The 16,109-nt window shown below is 49.4% G+C and overlaps 1 protein-coding gene and 1 non-coding gene across 4 annotated transcripts in view; both read right to left on the reverse strand.

Annotated features, from left to right (window-relative positions):
• KANSL2 (KAT8 regulatory NSL complex subunit 2) overlaps window positions 1–16,109 on the reverse strand; it is a 79,391-nt gene that overhangs the window by 17,574 nt on the left and 45,708 nt on the right. For all 3 annotated transcript variants that reach the window (XM_075336920.1, XM_075336919.1, XM_075336921.1), the window contains exons 5-7: window positions 10,947–11,110; window positions 10,515–10,681; window positions 262–358 (exon numbers count right to left, since the gene is read on the reverse strand). In XM_075336920.1, the coding sequence (XP_075193035.1) occupies window positions 262–358; window positions 10,515–10,681; window positions 10,947–11,110 (428 nt within the window). The remainder of the gene's footprint in view (window positions 1–261; window positions 359–10,514; window positions 10,682–10,946; window positions 11,111–16,109) is intronic.
• LOC142292829 (small nucleolar RNA SNORA2/SNORA34 family) lies at window positions 7,937–8,071 on the reverse strand. The gene has a single exon (XR_012750848.1). It is a non-coding gene; the product is annotated as a small nucleolar RNA SNORA2/SNORA34 family (small nucleolar RNA).

Here is a 16,109-nt window from a genome sequence, read left to right on the forward strand (position 1 = left end):
AACTACATCTAAACCAAGGCAGCAAAGTTTTTCTCTAGATAACATTTTCTGGCATCCTTCAAATCATGATGTCCCATGATTGTGCAGATATAGAAATCTAGAAGGATATTAAAATTTTGTTTTAATGCGAAGCTTAAAGTCTAAAATATCTAAACTACATACATTTGCTAACCACCACCACCCCCCCCCCAAAAAAAAAAAAAAAAAAAAAAAAGGAAGAGCTTGCAAGTAAGGTGCCTACCAGAGCAGGGCAAAGGATACGGGATAAGCAATGTCTGCTCAAAGGAAGGCTTGGATTAGAGCAGCGAACATCTTCAACAAAGGCGAGGCAGCGTTGGCTCGATCTAGTGGTGTGAGCCTGAATAAAGGGAACAAAGACATACATTGACAATTGGATATGCATAAAAGTGCAACAGTATGATTATTAACTGTTATAAGTATGATTATTAACTGTTATAAGTAGAGTTTGGTGAATCACTGTAGGCTCTGAATGGTGCTCATTGGGGTTAGAAACTGTTTTGAATTTAGTGTGTACAAACCATTTTCCTTCGGAACCGCTGTTTATGGCTGGGTGTATGTGGGTGTAGAGCCGAACTGCCCAATCAGTGACTTCCATGACTAAGCTGTGATCATCTGATGGCTTGTGCTGTATACAGCAGTGCCGTGCGTCAGGGGAAGCGATCAGACCACGCGAGTACAAAGGAGACACCCATCACGTGAGCGCACACTCTGTCACATGATCCAAGCAGCACTCCTGCAGATACGGCCTAAAGGACATGCATACCCCCGTCAGAAACAGGCGCACGCACAGAAGATTGCGGATACCTCAAACCAGTCTGTCTATAAAATGTAGTGAGACAATAACGTATCAACTACTGTGATGTGTAATGTAAGAAAAAAAAAAAACAAAAGTGACGATAAGAGAAATAGGTATAACGTGCTAGGGATAAAGACGTGAAACCTCAAGGAGCTAATATACAAAGTATTGCTGAAATCATGAAATTAAATGTGTAATGATTACAAATCAAGGGCAATCAAATATATACTGAATACCAATACAATAGTGCCAGTGTGTGAGGGAGGAGGAAAGCGTGGGAAATAAAGGGGTGAAAGGGAAGGCAATGCATATACGAGGTAAAATGAGAAAACTAACGGCGCTTCCTAACAGACAAAGGTGAATAGTTGCAAACTGAAAATTTAAGAACAAATATACAGCTGCACTCAAACGCTAATATGCAGACAGTGATTATAGGTATTAAGGCATGCATTACTGCTAAGGAAAAAGAGAATTTTGTTTACTTACCGTAAATTCTTTTTCTTATAGTTCCGACATGGGAGACCCAAACCATGGATGTATAGCTTCTGCCTCCGGAGGACACACAAAGTACTACACTCAAACGTGTAGCTCCTCCCTCCGGGCTATATACACCACCTGGATGACAATCTACCCAGTTCAGTGCAAAAGCTGAAGGAGGACATCCACCCATAAGTAGAGATAGAGTTTCGGTTATTCCGAGTTTTACTCTGACTACTAACAACAGCCGGTGAAACACACGGAACAAAAAAACTGCCAACAGGCAACAGGGAGGGTGCTGGGTCTCCCATGTCGGAACTATAAGAAAAAGAATTTAGGGTAAGTAAACAAAATTCTCTTTTTCTTTATCGTTCCTTATGGGAGACCCAGACCATGGGACGTTCCAAAGCAGTCCATGGGTGGGAATAAACCAAACTGAGAAGTAGGCAAAACCTAACTTCACAAATGGGCGACAGCCGCCTGAAGAATGCGTCTGCCCAAGCTCGCATCTGCCGAAGCATGAGCATGCACTTGGTAGTGCTTCGAAAAAGTGTGCAGACTGGACCACGTGGCAGCCTGACAAACCTGCTGAGCCGTAGCCTGGTGCCTGAAAGCCCAGGAGGCACCGACAGCTCTGGTCGAGTGCGCCTTAATCCCTGGCGGGGGAGGCACCTGAGAACACTGGTAGGCATCGGTGATAGCCGACCTGATCCAACGAGCTAGGGTCGGTTTAGAAGCAGCGAGACCCTTGCGCTGACCAGTGGTTAGCACAAAAAGTGAGGTGCACCGCCTAAAAACGGCGGTGCGTGACACATAGATTCGGAGCGCCCGCACCAAACCCAAGGTATGCAACGCCTTTTCAAAGCGATGCACAGGGGCCGGACAAAGAGAAGGCAATGAAATGTCCTGGTTAAGGTGGAAAGGAGACACCACCTTAGGGAGAAAGTCCGGAGACGGACGAAGAACCACCTTGTCTTGGTGAAACACCAAAAAGGGGGATTCCGAAGAGAGCGCAGCCAAATCAGAAACTCTCCTGAGAGAAGTTATGGCTACTAGAAAAACAACTTTCTGTGAAAGTCTAAACAAGGGAACCTCCCTGAGAGGCTCAAAGGGGGGTTTCTGTAAGGCCGTGAGGACCAGATTAAGGTCCCAGGGATCCAAGGGCTGCCGGTAAGGAGGAATGATGTGAGATGCGCCCTGCATGAAGGTGCGCACCTGAGCCAGTCGGGCGATACGCCGCTGGAACAATACCGACAGAGCCGACACCTGTCCCTTGAGGGAATTGAGGGACAGTCCTAGCTGTAGACCGGACTGTAGAAAAGACAGGATGGTCGGCAAGGAGAACGGCCAAGGAGCATGGTCGGAAGAGCGACACCAGGACAGGAAAATCCTCCAAGTCCTGTGGTAAATCTTGGCCGAGGAAGACTTCCGAGCCTGAGTCATGGTGGAGATGACCTCAGAGGGAATGCCTGAAGCCGTCAGGATCCAGGACTCAAGAGCCACGCCGTCAATCTGAGAGCCGCAGAATTCTGGCGGAAGAACGGACCTTGAGAGAGAAGGTCTGGGCGGTCCGGGAGATGCCACGGCACCTCTACGGACAGACGGAGCAGGTCTGGGTACCAAGCTCGCCTGGGCCAGTCCGGAGCAATGAGTATGACTCGACGGCCCTCCATTCTGATCTTGCGCAGAACCCTGGGCAAGAGCGCTAGAGGGGGAAACACATAGGCCAGACGGAACTGAGACCAATCTTGAACCAGTGCGTCTGCTGCGAAGGCTTGAGGATCGTGGGAGCGCGCCACGTAAACCGGAACCTTGTTGTTGTGCCGGGATGCCATTAGATCCACTTCCGGAGTGCCCCACTTGCGGCAGATTGATCTGAACACTGACTGATGCAGGGCCCACTCGCCGCTGTCCACGGTTTGATGGCTGAGGTAATCGGCCTCCCAGTTTTCCACGCCTGGGATGTGGACTGCAGATATGGTGGACTTGGAGTCCTCCGTCCACTGGAGGATTCGTTGAACCTCCAACAAATCGCCAGACGGCTGTGAGTCCCGCCCTGGTGATTGATGTAGGCAACCGCTGTCGCGTTGTCCGACTGAACTCGAATGTGCCTGCCCGCCAACAGGTGGTGAAAGGCTAGGAGAGCTAGAAACACAGCTCTGATCTCCAGCACATTGATCGAGAGGGCTGATTCGGACGGAGTCCAAGTGCCCTGTGCTCAGTGATGGAGAAATACTGCTCCCCAACCGGAGAGGCTGGCATCCGTGGTGAGGATCACCCAGGACGGAGTCAGGAAGGAGCGTCCCTGAGACAGAGAGAGGGGCCGAAGCCACCACTGAAGGGAGCTCCTGGTCTGTGAGGACAGAGCCACCAGCCTGTGCAAGGAAGAGATCCGCTTGTCCCAACAGCGGAGAATGTCCAGCTGCAGGGGACGCAGATGGAACTGAGCAAAGGGGACCGCTTCCATGGACGCCACCATCTGACCCAGCACCTGCATGAGGTGTCTGATGGAATGACGGCGGTGCCTCAGCAGAGAGCGCACCGCCAGACGAAGGGACTGCTGTTTGACTAAGGGCAACTTGACAAGTGCCGGCAGAGTCTCGAATTGCATCCCTAGGTACAAAAGCACCTGGGTCGGGGTCAGAGTGGACTTGGGCAGGTTGACAAGCCACCCGAACTGAACTAGCGTGGCGAGAGTGAGAGAGAGACACTCAGCTGGCAGTCTGCACTGGATGAGGCCTTGACTAGAAGGTCGTCCAGGTAAGGAATCACTGCCAACCCCTGGAGGTGCAGGACCGCAACCACTGCTGCCATGACCTTGGTGAATACTCGAGGGGCCGTGGCTAAGCCGAAGGGGAGAGCCACGAATTGGAAATGTTCCTCTCCGATCGCAAAGCGTAGCCAACGCTGGTGTGAAACCGCAATAGGCACATGCAGATAGGCATCTCTGATGTTGCTAGATGCCAGAAAATCTCCTTGGGTCATTGAGGCAATGACCGATCTCAGAGATTCCATGCGAAAGTGCCGCACCTGAACATGCTTGTTGAGAAGCTTGAGATCCAGGATGGGTCGGAAGGAACCGTCCTTTTTGGGGACTAGAAAGAGGTTTGAGTAGAAACGGCTGAACCGTTCCCGGGCGGGAACCGGAACAATTACACCGTTGGCCTGCAGGGATGCCACGGCCTGAGAGAAGGCGGCGGCTTTGGAGTGGGGGGGGTGGACAGAAAAAATCTGTTTGGCGGGCTGGAAGAAAATTCTATCCTGTAGCCGTGGGAGATGATATCCCGCACCCACTGATCGGAGACGTGTTGCAACCACACGTCGCCAAAGTGGGAGAGCCTGCCACCGACCAAGGACGTTGCTGGCGCGGCCAGATAGTCACGAGGAGGCTGCCTTACTGGCAGCGGCTCCTCCGGTCTTTTGAGGACGCGGCTTTGCGCGCCAGTTGGATTTACGATCCTTGGCTGCGGTAGTGGACGAGGCCGAGGGCTTAGAGGATGACCAGTTAGAGGAACGAAAGGAACGAAACCTCGATTGGTTCCTGCCCTGGACAGGTTTCTTGGCTTTAGTTTGTGGCAAGGAAGTACTCTTCCTGCCAGTAGCTTCCTTAATTATGTCATCCAGCTGTTCCCCAAACAGCCGGGACCCAGCAAAAGGGAGACTCGCAAGGTACTTCTTAGAGGAAGCGTCTGCTTTCCACTCTCGAAGCCACAAGATCCTGCGGATCGCGAGGGAGTTAGCGGAGGCCACCGCCGTGCGGTGAGAAGCCTCCAGGATGGCAGACATGGCGTAGGATGCAAAAGCCGAAGCTTGAGAAGTTAAGGCATCAGTCTCAGGAATAGAGTCCCTGGAGAGTGAATGAATCTCCGCCAGAGAGGCAGAGACTGCCTTAAGAGCCCACACTGCCGCAAAAGACGGGGAGAACGAGGCTCCTGCCGCCTCATATACAGACTTGGCCAGAAGGTCAACCTGGCGGTCAGTGGGATCCTTAAGAGAAGTGCCATCAGCCACAGCTACGACTGTGCGGGCTGAGATTCTGGACACCGGAGGGTCTACCTTTGGGGACTGGGCCCAGTCCTTAACCACCTCTGGTGGAAAAGGAAAACGGTCATCTGAACTACGCTTCGGAAAACGTTTGTCAGGACAGGACCTGGGCTTGTTAACAGTGGTGTGAAAGCTGGAGTGGTTAAAAAAACACTCCTAGGTTTCTTAGGAGAGGTAAACTGGTGTACCTCTACCAGAGAGGGTTGTTCCTATGACTCTTGTGGGTTGAGGTTCAGTACGGAGTTAATGGACGCAATCAAGTCACTAACATCCGCATCACCCTCAGACAAGTCAATGGGGTACATAGAGGCAGCGTCTGAGCCCACAGTAAACGAATCCTCCTCGCCCTGCACCTCGGCTTGTGAATCAGAGCCGTGGGACGAGGAAGGAGAAGGTTCCCTGCGTCTCCGTTTAGGGGGACGGGGTCCTAGGACATGCTCTGAGGGCTCTGCAGAGCTCGGAGCCGCAGAGGCACCCTGAGAAGGGGGCTGATGCATGGACAGCAGTGTCCGGGACAGCTGCCCCATGGAGTCGGCAAAGGACTGGGAAATAGCTTGTGAAAAGGAAGCTACCCAAGCCGGGGGTTCAGCCACCGGGGCCGGAGCAGCCGGAGGGACCCCTGAGGAGGCTCCAGGCTGAGACACAAACATGTTAGCACAGGCATCACAATGTGGGTATGTGCTTGGCTCTGGCAGAATGAGCTTACATGCAGTGCATATAGCGTACATGTTTGCAGCCTTGCTTCGGGTGACAGACATGCTGCTGAGGTGGAAGCTCTGCAGCAAGAATACACTCCTGTAGAATGCCCTGAGAGTGTAATAAAAGTCCACAACCGAAGGTTGTGGCTTACCAGCCCGCTCTCTGTGTGCCCTCCGGATTCCACCGCTCAAAGACCCTGTGAAGCGTCAGCCTTCCTAACAGTATGCAGCATCCAGCGCCTTCCAGTGTAAGAACGCTGAGAAAATGGCGCTGGGAGAAGGAGGGGGGGCGTGTATAAGCCCAAGAGCGGGAAAAACGGAGGGCAGAGAGATACAGGGAGAGATACAGGGGAGGGAACATCTCCCCAGAGAGGAGTGCCCTCCCCTCTGCTGGTCGGGCGGTGGGCGGCGCTGTATGCAAAACATGCAGAGAAGCCGAAACCGAAACTAGGCCCAAACTGAAGCCGGGGCCTAGATTTTAAAATGCGGCCGACGAGCAGGCACCTTCGGCGCGGTTCTCAGGGGAAACCCCCAGAACCGGCCGGAATTTACAGTAACGCTAAAACACATACTGTCCCCCCAATAAAAGTACCCGGGACCCCTGAAAAACGTCTCAATACTTAGCTTTTGAGACGCAGGGCCATGTCCCTGAGTGGGGGTTAAACGCTCCTTCCAGCAGGGCCCAGACAGGGCTGCGGATGGAGACCGGTCTTCTGCAAGCAGAGAGGACTGTGGAAGCTCCCACTTCAAACCAGAGCCTCGACAGAGGATGTGAAGGAGCGCGGCATGTGAAGGCTCCAGCCTTATAAAGTCAACCTTAACAGCACCCCGACAGAGTGGGGTGGGAAGGGACATGCCGGGAGTCCAGACTGGACCCGCTTTTCTTCCAAATCTTTAAAATTAAAATAAAAATGAAAAAAAAAAAAAAAAAATCAGAGAATGCAAGTGTGTGATCCTCCTGAAACACAAAGCATTGAACTGGGTAGATTGTCATCCAGGGGGTGTATATAGCCCGGAGGGAGGAGCTACACGTTTGAGTGTAGTACTTTGTGTGTCCTCCGGAGGCAGAAGCTATACACCCATGGTTTGGGTCTCCCATAAGGAACGATAAAGAAATAACAAAAAATTGAGACACTAGGCACACTTCCCACCAGCTTAAGGCTATAAAACTAAGCTTTTCAGCCTGTGTATTTAAGTAGGGACCCAGCAAAGACAATACGCCCTGATGATGGCTGCTGGGCTCACATAAACAGGCCTTTTTTATGCACAAAGTGTCTACATTTTTTACATTTATTTCTTTAGCAGTAACGCATGTCCAAATTCCTATACTCCCTGTTTGCCTAACAGTCTCAGAGGGCAGGTGTAAATCTGTTAGCACATATGAAGTAATGAACCACTAGATCGGTAAAGCAAGAAGAATGAAAAAGCCGATCATGTATACCACTTGTGCTTGTAAGGTATGTCTATCATGTCATCTTTTATAACTAAGCGCTGTAATGTTGGCATAGTAAATCTAAAATGTAATATGTTTGTTCCTTGCTGTTCTAAATATACCCACAAACCCTGGAGATGACAAGAATAGGTTTGGTTGTGTTACCCTGTTCAAGTAGAGTGCTCAGGAAAGTTGGGTGTGCATGTGTGCTAGTGTGTGACCCAGTGCAGACGTCTTGCTACTCTTCAATACGGCGAGTGGTGGTGGCAGCAAAAAGTGTGGAGTGGATGCAACAACTGACTGTGGGGCGCGCTTAGCAGAGTATCAGCTTATTGCGATAGGCGAGTGGACGAGTGAGTGTAGCAAGCAGAGTCCACCTTTACAGTAGCATCTGTGGCACGTGTGTCGTGAGCGAGTGGTGTTCATGACACATTTGTGGCAGCGGTAGTAGTGTTCAAGACAAAAAAGCTTTGTTTCTTCTGACTGCATAAGCTGGGCCTATATAGGGTAAAGGCACAGCTAACAGATCTTAGGAAGAGTTCCTATAGGCACCTGTTTGAAACGCACAGCTACAACAAGCTACGAGCCTTGATTCAGGGCCTGCTCACCTACAATATTAAGTATGACAGATTTTAGACTGTCATTGCTGCAAACATTTTTTAGTTTTTAATTTAAGCTAGGACATAGGAGCTAATTTGGTAAGACGGGCAGATAAAACGCCAGTGTTAATTAAGCAGTCGCTGCATTACTATGCAATGAATTCACTAAACAAGAGCACTTTTCAAGAATTTGCTTCATCCTCAGTGGTGTGCGCCTCACAAAGTACTGGAGTAACATTTCTGGTGGAAAAGATGCCAGCATTTTTCCGGATTTTGATTAATTTCTGCTTCAAACTGGCATAAAAACCTCAAAAAGGATTAATTTTTGTGTAATTCTGCATTTCACACCTGGCGTAAAAGCTTTGATGAATCGCCCCCTAAAACTTAGAAAGGTGAGGTGAAGCACTAACTATAGCAAAAGATTTCTGCTTTTATTTTTCTCAAAAGGTCTAAAAGGAAATGACAGCAAAGTGGTAAATATCCGAAAACTTCCTTCACTTTCCCTCTGTGCGGCTTTTGAAAAAAGTCCCGAGATGTCTTATGCCACATTTTTAGCTTCTGAATTTATGCCCAATATTTTGTTTCTATAGCTTTCTTATGTCTGTCCATAGCTAGGTGTTAAGATAACATGCCTGTCTCCGGAACGTGCTGTGAATACAGACAAAAACCCTACTACACTATCCTCACTCATCCTTTGTAGGCTGTAAGTGTACCGCCCCGGGGCTTGGCCGGCTGCCGAGCCGCTCGGATCCGTACTAGTCGGTGGGTGGCTCGAGCTCCTCGCGGACCCGAAGGTCACGTTGCTCTGAAAGGGGTTTGGCGCTACATGCAGGGACTTCGGTGGGGGAGGGCCACGGCCGGAGCCACGGTTGTTTGTAAGGGAAGGGGGGGGGGGGGGATTTGAGTTTGTGACGCCACCCACGGGTTGTGGTGAATGGATGGACACCACCGCTGCTGTTGACTAGGCTCCCGGGGACGGTGTTAGGCTATGTGCGCACGTTGCGTAATTACATGCAGTTACGTTGTGCTTTGTAGCGCAGCGTAACTGCATGCGTCCTGCGTCCCCTGCATAATCTATGAAGATTATGCAGGAGCCGTGCGCACGTGGCGTCTTCGAGCGCAGCGCTTCGGCTGCTGCCCGAAGTGTGTGTTCTAAGAAGTGACATGTCACTTCTTCCGTGCGCTTTGCCTGCAGCCCCTGCTCTGTCTATGGGAGGAGCTGCAGGCAGAGCGCATGGAAGCGGCTTTTTTTTTTTCACTACGGACATTTTCTGCAGCGATTTGAAGCGCACGTGTGCCTCTTCAGATCGCTGCAGAAATTTCTGCAGTGACTGTACGCAACGTGCGCACATAGCCTTACACAGCTTGGCGTTAACCCCTCTGTGGGTAGGGGTGATGGTCCCGGGGCCCGTGGGGTTGCTGTAAATTGTTGGTGTAGGGCAGAGTGTTGATGCGGTGCGGCACTCGGCCCGAGGGCACTGGTGTACTCACTTTCACAGATACGCTGGAGTCTCTGGTAAACCAAACAAGATGGTGGACGGTGCCCGCAGCGGCTGCGTTTCTCCACTTTTTCTCGAGCGGGTGGTTGCCTCCTTTCTCCTGCACCTTTTTTGTGTAGGTGTTCGACTGCCTACGCTTCAGCAACGGTAGTCCGCTCCCCAGCTGGATGTGTGCTGAGGACGGTGGCCCTTTGGATCTCTATGCCTTGGCGGTGGCTTTCTATCCTTGTTGGGGGTGGGCTGTTGTCTTCAGTCAGGTCTTGGATGGGAAGGGACCTCAAGTCCAGTCCTCAGTTGATTTGACTCAGCCCAGTTGTTTCTGGGCCTCGTACTGGGTCTGAGTACCCCTCCTGGTGCTCCGGTTTCCAATCGGCTCCCCAGTTCAGTACCGGCGGGCCACCACCCGTCCCCGGTCCTTACGGTTCCACCGGCTGTAATCACAGCTCCTGCAGGCGGCCACCACCATCTGCCTCCGGGCCACAGGGTGTCTGGGCTACGACCCGGATCCCTGACAGATGTTCTCTCCTTTTCTGTCACTCCCCCTACTCCTCTCCTTCATCTCCCTTTCACTCCCCACCGGGAACTCCTCTGTTTTTCCCGCCTCAGCGACCTCCGAACTCCTCGGTGGGTGGAGCCAACCGCCTGGCTCTGCCCCCCTGGTGTGTACGTCAGAACCTGAGAGGGGTGACTCAGGGTTTTAGGTTGGCTGATGGTACCCTTTTTAGGGGAAGGGTGTTGTGTGGGAGCCTAACTGTGACTACCTGGCTAGTCCAGGGCGTCACATAAGCCCTCACAGGCAGGATCCTCTCGCCTTCTGTACCTTGTATTGTTCACAATTACTGTAGTTTTTATTCTGTATACCTCTTCACATGTAAAGCAGCATGGAATATACGGTGCTATAATAAATAGCAACTATCTGAATGATTAATGCCATAGTCAAGACAATACCTGTTGGGATCCCCCTTCGGTGGCCAACATACGACGTTCTTTCAGTTGCCGATGTAACAGAGCCTCTACTCCGTATCGTTTTCTATAGCGGCGTAATGCTTTCAGCTTCCTCAGGTTGTCACGCTCTTTAGAGGAGAGTCCCTCAGGTCCAGTGAGAAGACTACTCCCTAAGGTAAGAGGAGACAAGATACTGACCACCAGAATAAGCTAAAAATAAACGTAAACAAGAATGTAAAAAAACACAAACCATGCAGCCTGGGTTAGGATCTGCTGGAGTGTTTATGTATGCAATTGCTTTAGAAAAGAGGAATTCCCAATTAGTGTAAATGTTAAGTAGAAGATTCTTATTAAACACCACCATAACAGGATAATGTATTTTGCAATAAGTTATTATTCACAGCACCACTTCTAGGTGGTGTAAAGAATACATACCAATGGTTTCATGCTCAGTCTTCACATTGTGCAAGTAGTTTCTTTTCTTCTCCTTTAGCAAGTGCTGCAGCCTCTTGAACTGATCGATGTACAGAGATTGGAGCCTAATGAGTTTCTCACGCATGATAAGTGTCACTTCTTCAGCAGTGTAAACACCTGCATGTCTGCAAAAAAAAAAAAAACTTATATATTACATACACGCACTGAAGAGAGGAATATAATTTCCCCAAAAAATTTAACAATTACTTACAGCAACAAGAGAGCTACAGCCTTAAAAAGGAACCAATCACCAGGATTTTCATATATAACCTAAAACCAGTGCTATACTGGCACTATCAGGCCGAGTCTCTACATACCTGTAGTAAAGCAGCTCAAATGGAGCTTTGGATTACTCGTCGCTGATATCAGACGGGACATGGGCCAGACCGCTGTTGCGGCACCCTGAACTCTTTCATGCGATCTTGTTTTATCCTGTATTTTTTGGATCCAAATTGGGACTTTACTCTGGGCTCGCAGTATTTGGCAACGCACTTAAGTTCATAATGTTGAATTTTGTTTTTTTAGAGCTATATTAAGTTTCTAAGGTTACCATACGTCATAATAACTTATAGCCTAAGGTTACCTGCAAACTCTTCTCTTATTTCCTTCACACTCCCACTTCTTCCTTCCCCCTCCCCCCCTTATCAGCTTAATTCCTCATCCCCTTTCATCTCACCCCCCTTCTCCCTTCTTGTTCTCTTATTCTCCTTCTACCTTCAGTCTCCTTCTGCTCTTCTCTCCAGCCTCCCTCTTCACCCTTCCTCTCTTTCCCCCCAGTTCCTCCCAGTTTGCCCTCAGTCACTTTTTCTCCTCCTCATATCTCTATATTCTCTCTCGCCCCCTCCTCTATCCCTTATTTCAATTTCTCCCCTCTCTCTTTCTCTCCTCAACCCTTTTTCTCTTTCTTACTCATCCCCCCCCCCTTTTTTTTTTTTTTCTCTTTCCCCTCTTCCCTCCTCTTCTCTCCTCCCCCTCTTTTTCTATCTTCTTTTTTCTCTCTTACTTCTATTCCCCATCTATTCTTGGTGCTTTCACTTATGCACGATTAAAGGCTATGCTGCAGGGTAATTCATTTTATTGGACTGCAGGAGAAGCTTAAGTCCTTATTTGAGGACACCCCCGTACCAAGTACACCATCTAGCCACGTTGGTTCACCCTAGTCGTTGCTAGGGAAAATCTCTCCTGGTCACACTACTGGACCAGTTCTTGTCGGTTGTGTGTGCGCAACCGATAGTTTGTATTTAAGGGTACGTTTTTCCCAAGTTCTACTGTAGGTTAAGTTTTTGACTTTTTTCTAGCAATTCAGCAAGTGGTATCTTTCAATGGCTTTAAGCTTGATGACATGGAATGTCAGGGGACTGGGCACATCCAGAAAACGGGCGGCAGTATTCGCCCATATCAAAAGATCCAAAGCTCAGATTGTATGTTTACAAGAGACCCATTTATTGTTGGAAACCACTAGAGTGCTTCAGAAGCCTTGGGTTCAATGGGCAGCTCACTCTGTTCATTCCTCATATTCTAGGGGAGTATCGATACTAATTCATAAAGCTCTGCGGTGGGACCCGGGTAAGATGATAAAGGATAATGATGGGAGGTATGTGTTTATCCAGGCTCACATCGATGGGGTTATGATAGTGATCTTAGCCATATACATCCCCCCTGTGATGGGAATCTCGATTCTGTATGAGGCAGCTAAGTTTGCCTCACAATTCCCACAAGCCTTGGTGATCTGCATGGGGACTTCAATTTGATTAATAACACAGGACTGGATAGATTCAACACCCGACAGGTCCCGATCTCCCCCACGATACAAACTAGATTGAGTGCATTCTTACAGAAGGTGGGATGGTGCGACATGTGGCGGTTTTTTAACCCAGTACTGAGAGAATATACATGTTATACTCCAGGGAAAAACTCATTATCTCGAATTGATTACATTTGTGGAAATGAAAGTCTGTGCCCATATACAATCGGTATGTCACCTGCCCAGATCAGTATCAGATCACTCCCCGGTATTTGTAAGCATTAAATGGGAAGGTTGTAAATCTCGTAAACTGTCACGGAAGATTAACCCTTGGTGGCTTTCACTCTTTGGTACCAATGATAGGATTCCTGATCAGCTCCGGGCATACACGGAAATGAACTCCGTGGAACAGAATCACTCGGCCTATTGGGACGCACTCAAGGCGTATTTGAGGGGATGCGGTCACTCCTCTCATATCAAGAAACAGGCGGCCAGAGAGGAGGAGGAACTGGCCACCCAAAATAGAGTGCTCGAACATAGATTCACCTCGGACCCTTCTGAGGAACACAGATCTCAATGACTACAGGCTGGGAGGAAATATCTGTTGTACTTGCAAGATAAGGCTAAGAGACATGTATTCTTCACGAGCCAGAGATATTTTGAGCAAGGGAACCAATCCAGTAGTTTACTAGCGTTCCTGGTGCGTCAATCCAATAGCTCACCTGCGGTCCTTAAGATCAGAGACCCTAGTGGCGAATCAATCACTTCCGTCAATGGTATTCTGGAGGTGTTCCTGGACTTCTATAGGAACCTGTATGAGTCCAGGCTGACCGTGTCAAGGGAGGAGATTGCTGAGTACTTACGAGATCTGGAGTTTCCCAGATTGACTTCGGCCCAGAGATCGGCCCTGGATGAGCCCATTAGTATGGAGGAGATGGTGGAGGCGATGGGGGCCCTCAATAGGGGTAAAGCGTCTGGGCCAGACGGACTCCCGATTGAAATTTTTGACAAATATCGGGGGGGAGCTGGCTCCAGCCCTCCTGGAGACGGTTGAGGCTTCGTTCCGCAGGGGACGGTTGCCTGATTCCTTTTATGAGGCATCCATCATCCTACTATTGAAACCAGATAAGGATCCATTGGATTGTGGCTCGTACAGACCGATCTCTTTGTTGAACTCTGATTACAAAATTCTTACCAAAATTCTAGCAACTAGACTCAATAAAGTGATCTCCTCTATAGTACATGAGGATCAGTCGGGATTCATTCCGGGTAGGAGTACCTCGGATAATCTGAGGAGGGCGCAGGTGGTCTTACAGATGGGCATCAAGTTAGAGGAGGATTGGGCTCTGGTCTCCCTGGATGCGGCCAAAGCCTTTGACTATAGAATGGCTATACCTGCTGGAGGTGCTGCGGGCATTTGGTTTCGGCAACGAATTTATCACATGGATTGAGATTATATATAAAGCTCCATCTGCTAACATTCAGGTGGGTGGCGGGGTGTCGGAAACTTTCCCTTTGGGGAGGGGTACCAGACAGGGATGTCCCCTATCCCCTCTCCTGTTCGCCCTTGCCATGGAACCGCTGGCGGTGCGCATTCGAGCGGACCCAATTTACCGGGGAGTAAGACACCGTAAGGGAGATGAACGTTTGTCTCTGTATGCAGATGACTTGCTACTGTTTGCATCTGATCCGGATTCCTCCATTCCTAGAGCCGTGCAATTAATTGACAGATTTGGGGAGTTCTCGGGTCTGTCAATAAACTGGTCAAAATCGTACCTCCTCTTTCTGTCTCGGAACAGAGAGGAACTGGTGAACAATCGCATATGTAGGGTTCCAGTGGTGGATCATTTTAAATACCTTGGAATTATACTGGCGGGAAGCCCTTCGGAGATGATAGCAAGAAATATTGCCCCCTTATTATCACACTTCGGGGAGAAATTTAATAGATGGAGCCAACTCCTGCTCTCAGTGGCGGGAAGGATTAACCTCCTTAAAATGATAGTGCAACCAAAGTGTCTCTATATTACCCAGCATGTATTTGTACAGATTCCCCGCTCTTTCGGTCCCTGGAATCTTTAATGATTACCTTTGTCTGGGGCACATGCAGATCAAGGGTCCAATTGGCCAAATTACAGAGACCCAAGGACATAGGGGGTATGGCCCTTCCTGATCTTTATATATACTACCTGGCCGGACAATTGAAATATCTGGGTCAATGGACACTCCCCGGGGTTAGGGGTTCTCCGGAGGGACTCCTGGCAGAGTTCACAGGTGTGGATCTCCTGTGGCCGTTGTTGACTGATCATAGGAGGGCCCCTGAGGGTCGTGTCCTCCCGATGCACAAATTGGGGGCCAGGATCTGGAAAGAGGCTAAAGCCATATTCGGATTTCATGATGTACCAACTGAGACACCCATATGGGATAACCTGGACCTTTCACACTTCTGTGGGTTGCCGGGGTTTGGCGAATGGAGGAATCGCGGAATAGTCTCCCTGGGATCACTGGTCCGGGATGGTGAACTCCGCCCCTTTGCACAACTGCGTACGGAATTCGACTTGCCGGAATCTCATGGGTTTCAGTATCTCCAGATTAGGCATGCCTTTCGGGCTCAGTTCTCTGGTCGTGGGGTTAGATTCTCTTCCTTTCCAGTCATTGGAATTATTAGATCACAGGGCCATGGTGGTCTTATTTCTAAACTATACTCCTCCCTCATTCGGGCCAAGGCCATGAACAGTCCTCTTTCTGTCCGAGAGAGGTGGAGTGCCAGGATCCCTGAAATTGATGATGCAGTGTGGGACGACATTGTCGAATCCCACACGTTGGTCTCTCCTGCAGTTAATAATAGACTGATTCAGTTATATATAATACACCAAAGTTATATCACTCCCCAGAGACTGAACAAGATGAAAAAGACGAATAAATTGGTGGGGATCGGCTGTCCGAGATGCGGGAGAGACGGTGCGGATTTCTGGCACATGATATGGGATTGCCGAGTCATTCTCTCCTATTGGAGTGAGATTGTAACGACTCTTTCTGCCATACTTCAAAAAGCGGTTGCTATGTGCCCAATCCTGTGTCTATTTGGGGTGGTAAATGTACACTCCTGGTCCCAAGATGAGAATCTATTAATAAAAAAGGTCCTTTTTCTGGCCCGGAAGGGCATTATACTAAATTGGATGAGCACTCGCCCCCCAACTAGAGCCTCTTGGATTGCATTGGTAAATGCTATAATTCCGTCAGAACAATTTGTTTATAAGACAAGAGGCTCTTTAAATAAATTCGACAAAATCTGGGGTAGATGGATGGGATCGCCCTTGACTGGAGGATCACCCGGTTCCCTGGCTGATAACCTACAGTCGGTATCGCAATAATAGCCAATA

Source organism: Anomaloglossus baeobatrachus, chromosome 2 (genome assembly GCF_048569485.1).
Source record: "Anomaloglossus baeobatrachus isolate aAnoBae1 chromosome 2, aAnoBae1.hap1, whole genome shotgun sequence".
NCBI lineage: Eukaryota > Metazoa > Chordata > Amphibia > Anura > Aromobatidae > Anomaloglossus > Anomaloglossus baeobatrachus.